The sequence below is a fragment of the Camellia sinensis genome, chromosome 3, assembly GCF_055761805.1.
Source record: "Camellia sinensis isolate YWXY chromosome 3, ASM5576180v1, whole genome shotgun sequence".
Taxonomy (NCBI): domain Eukaryota; kingdom Viridiplantae; phylum Streptophyta; class Magnoliopsida; order Ericales; family Theaceae; genus Camellia; species Camellia sinensis.
This window is the reverse complement of record NC_138963.1, coordinates 47,337,588-47,340,849: the sequence shown is the minus strand read 5'-3', so window position 1 is coordinate 47,340,849 and position 3,262 is coordinate 47,337,588. Positions and strand designations below refer to the sequence as shown.

Below are 3,262 nucleotides of genomic sequence, written 5' to 3'. Positions count from 1 at the left end.
AGTCCTCGTCCAATGATTCACAGTTGCCTAGCTGTGAATCCGTAAGAAACTAAGCAAGCAAGAAAAGAGAGAGAGAGAGAGAGAGAGAGAGAGAGAGAGAGAGAGAGAGAGAGAGAGAGAGAGACCATGGCTGATGATGTGCCCATTTCAATTTTATTTCAGAAATTACAATATGTTCTTGTAGTTCTTGCCGAAGGAAGATTTATCTTTCCAGGACTAGCAAATCGTGTGGATGTTGCCTTGTGTTAGGTTTTTATTCTTGGCAATCCCGTTTGACAAAACTCCTTTCAGTTGTAATTTTATTCGCTCTTGTATTTCAGTGAGAATATGAGTTTTAAATGCGAATCCAACCCGAATTGTGCCTTGCAGAGAAGTTTGTGATGTTATTACTTTCAAGATTGCCACTTCGCTGATTATGACAGGGATCAAGCTGCCCGATCAGCTCGTGGGGATCCAGGGGGCAGCACCCCTTGGCGGGTCCGGGGCAGCACCCTGACAAGGTCGAGGGCAGCGCCCCCAAAGCAAAATGCAAAATTGCATTCGAAGTTGCATGTCCGCCCTTGCTCGCTCGAGTGAAGGTTGCGTCTGGCAAAAAACCTGAGAAGGATGAATGTACACTCGAGCAAAGGTTGTGTGGCTCGAGCGAAGCCACTTATGGAAAAACACGCGAGATTAGTTCCTCGCTCGAGCGAGCTTCACAGTCCCAGATTTCTATAAGTATGCGTTTCTGTCAGATTTTAGGATTACTTCTTCAGATCTTTTTTTTGGATATTAAGGTTTATATATGGGGATATTTTTCTAGTTTTCTTTGATGTTTAATTAAGTATTCAACTCATGGGTTAAGAAGAATACATCAAAGGTTTGTTTGTTCATTGTATACAAAAGAGAGAGTTGTTCTTCGGTGGATTCTGAAGAATTTGAGTCTGAAGCTTTGGTGGATTCTGGAGTGGCTCATCGTCAAGACAATTCTGAAGTGAAGACGGGGTTGGAAGAGACACATAGGGGTTGGTTCAATTCGGGCGTGGATTCACTAGGTAATTGAGAGTATACCTGTGTAATTCCTTTATATCTTCTTAGTGGATTGTTTTGTGGCTATTGCCCGTGGTTTTTTTATCACAATTGGAGGTGCTCCAATTGTGGTTTTTTCACGTAAAATCGTTGTGTCGATTTGTCTTGATTGTTTGATTGGGATTGTTATATATTGCTTAAAATTGATACATAATCACAAAACAACATCTAGGGGATTTCTAGATTTTTCACCTTGAAAGAACTCAAACATATTTTGATCTTCCTCCATGCCGAAAACAACAATACCACTAGCTTCGATGAGTGTCGGCTTCGTCTTTGGCATCGACTTCTTCGCACTCTTTACTTTGCAGAATATATCATCGAATCTTTCCTTCTCAACACCCAACAAAGGAGACCATGGATCCAAATCCAGTTCACCTACAAAATGAATAAAATTGTACTGAGCTTCAGAGATGTATCTACTCAATCATTTCCACATCAACATCGACCGGCAACACAAATAGACCAATACAATATCCTCGATCATAAGAAATTTAATCAAACATTCGCAACGCATGAAAAAATGCAGCACGATGTACTTGTTGGACGTGGAGATGTCGAGAAGGAGTTAATAACTCGATTGACCGACAACGAGGAGGAGAAAAGCCTCTGTGTGATTTCTCTGGTGAGCGAAGAAGCGCTTGGAAAGACGGCACTGGCAAGGAATGTCTACAACAGAGTAGACATTCGGCAGCATTTCCAATGCCGTGCTTGGCTCCACGTCGCCAAAGATTTCACATACAAGGATCTGTTGCTTGCAATAATCAAACAGATTCCAATATGTGGCGTATTGGCTGACGTGGAGCTTATGAGCGAGCACCAACTGTCGGCTTTGCTTTTCCAAATTTTAATAGAGCTCTGGTTTTTAATAATATTGGATGGTATCTGCACCAATCATGTCTGGCTCGTGTTAGCACTCCATTCGCTGTTGTTGCGAATGGAAGCAGAGTCATCCTCACTACGCGCGACTCTAAGGTTGCTTCTGAGGTTGACCCGTGGGGTCACCCATTGAAACTCATGAGGTTATCTGATGAGGAGAGTTGCAAATTGTTCTTGAAGGTGGTAAATGGGGCAAATCATGATAATTTGAACAATTTCAAGGTAGGAATTGTGAGAATATGTCGCGGTTTGCCTCCAACAATTGTCCTGCTTGGAGGATTGTTTTCGAGCATACAACCGAATGACGAGTGGTCCGGTGTAACTGATCATCTTTCACAGTACTTGGGGGATGATGATCAATCAGTTGATCTCTTGACTATCGTAGCTTTAAGCTATCATGAGCTACCGTATGTGTTAAAGCCGTGTTTCCTTTGTTTGACTCTCTTCCCTAAAGCATATGAGATTTCTACGCGGAGGTTGTTGCAGTTGTGGATTGCCGAGGGATTTATTCAAATATCAACTACTACCACGACTAGTGTCCTTGAACTTGAAGATCTGGCCAAGGCATATTTGGAAGAACTAGTATCGACAAACATGATTGAAATAGCCACATGGAAAGAAGACGGAAGCCCCAAAACATGTCGAATGTCGAGCTTTCTTTACAATGTCTTCTTGCCAAAAGCTGAGGATATAGGATTTCTTCAAATCCACCATTGCAATTCACATGTACATGAGTCTAATCAGATTATTCAGAGGCTTGCAGATCATTATGTTGGGGTCAAGTCTACTTTGGAGTCTCATACTCAACATCTATGCTCGTATGTTTCATTCGAAGCCCAAAAACAAGGTATATCTAACAGAGAAGTCGGTACATTGCTAAACACAATAATCAGTAAGAGGAGATCTAGAGGTATTTTCCTGATGAAAGTGCTTGATCTAGAGGGTGTCTGCAAACCTTTGCTACCCGAGAAACTCAGCTAATACTTACAGAACCTAAGGTCCATAGGCTTGCGATGGACCGGTCTAAAATCTTGTCCGGAATCAATTGGGGATCTACCATGCTTGGAGACTTTAGATTTGAAGTATACTAATATAACCACTTTGCTGGGTTCCATTTGGAAGGCAAAGAACCTTCGACATCTCTTTATGAACGAGGTGTCAATTGCGAAGCCATCATCAAAAGAGTCTTCACGGACAAACCTTCAGACCTTAATGGGGCTCCTACTTGGTGCTAAGGACCCTTATGAATACGGCTTAGACTGGTTCACCAGCCTTCGGAAATTGGGAGTGTCATGCCATCCAAAATCAACAGAGA

At 42.2% G+C, this 3,262-nt stretch overlaps 1 protein-coding gene across 1 annotated transcript; it reads left to right on the top strand.

Moving 5' to 3' along the window:
* The first annotated feature begins 1,591 nt into the window (after positions 1-1,591).
* Positions 1,592-2,928, top strand: LOC114293264 (disease resistance protein RPP13-like). The gene is made up of 2 exons (XM_028237301.2): positions 1,592-1,929; positions 1,983-2,928. Exons 1-2 carry the CDS (start codon positions 1,592-1,594, stop codon positions 2,926-2,928), a joined length of 1,284 nt encoding a protein of 427 aa, XP_028093102.2.
* Positions 2,929-3,262: the final 334 nt, after the last annotated feature.

Excerpts from the sequence above, each read along its gene's own strand:
- LOC114293264 (XM_028237301.2), top strand. The coding sequence starts at position 1,592 with ATGCAGCACGATGTACTTGTTGGACGTGGAGATGTCGAGAAGGAGTTA. Across the intron at positions 1,930-1,982 it reads CAAATTTTAATAGAGCTCTG|CACTCCATTCGCTGTTGTTG; the intron begins GTTTTTAATAAT and ends GGCTCGTGTTAG.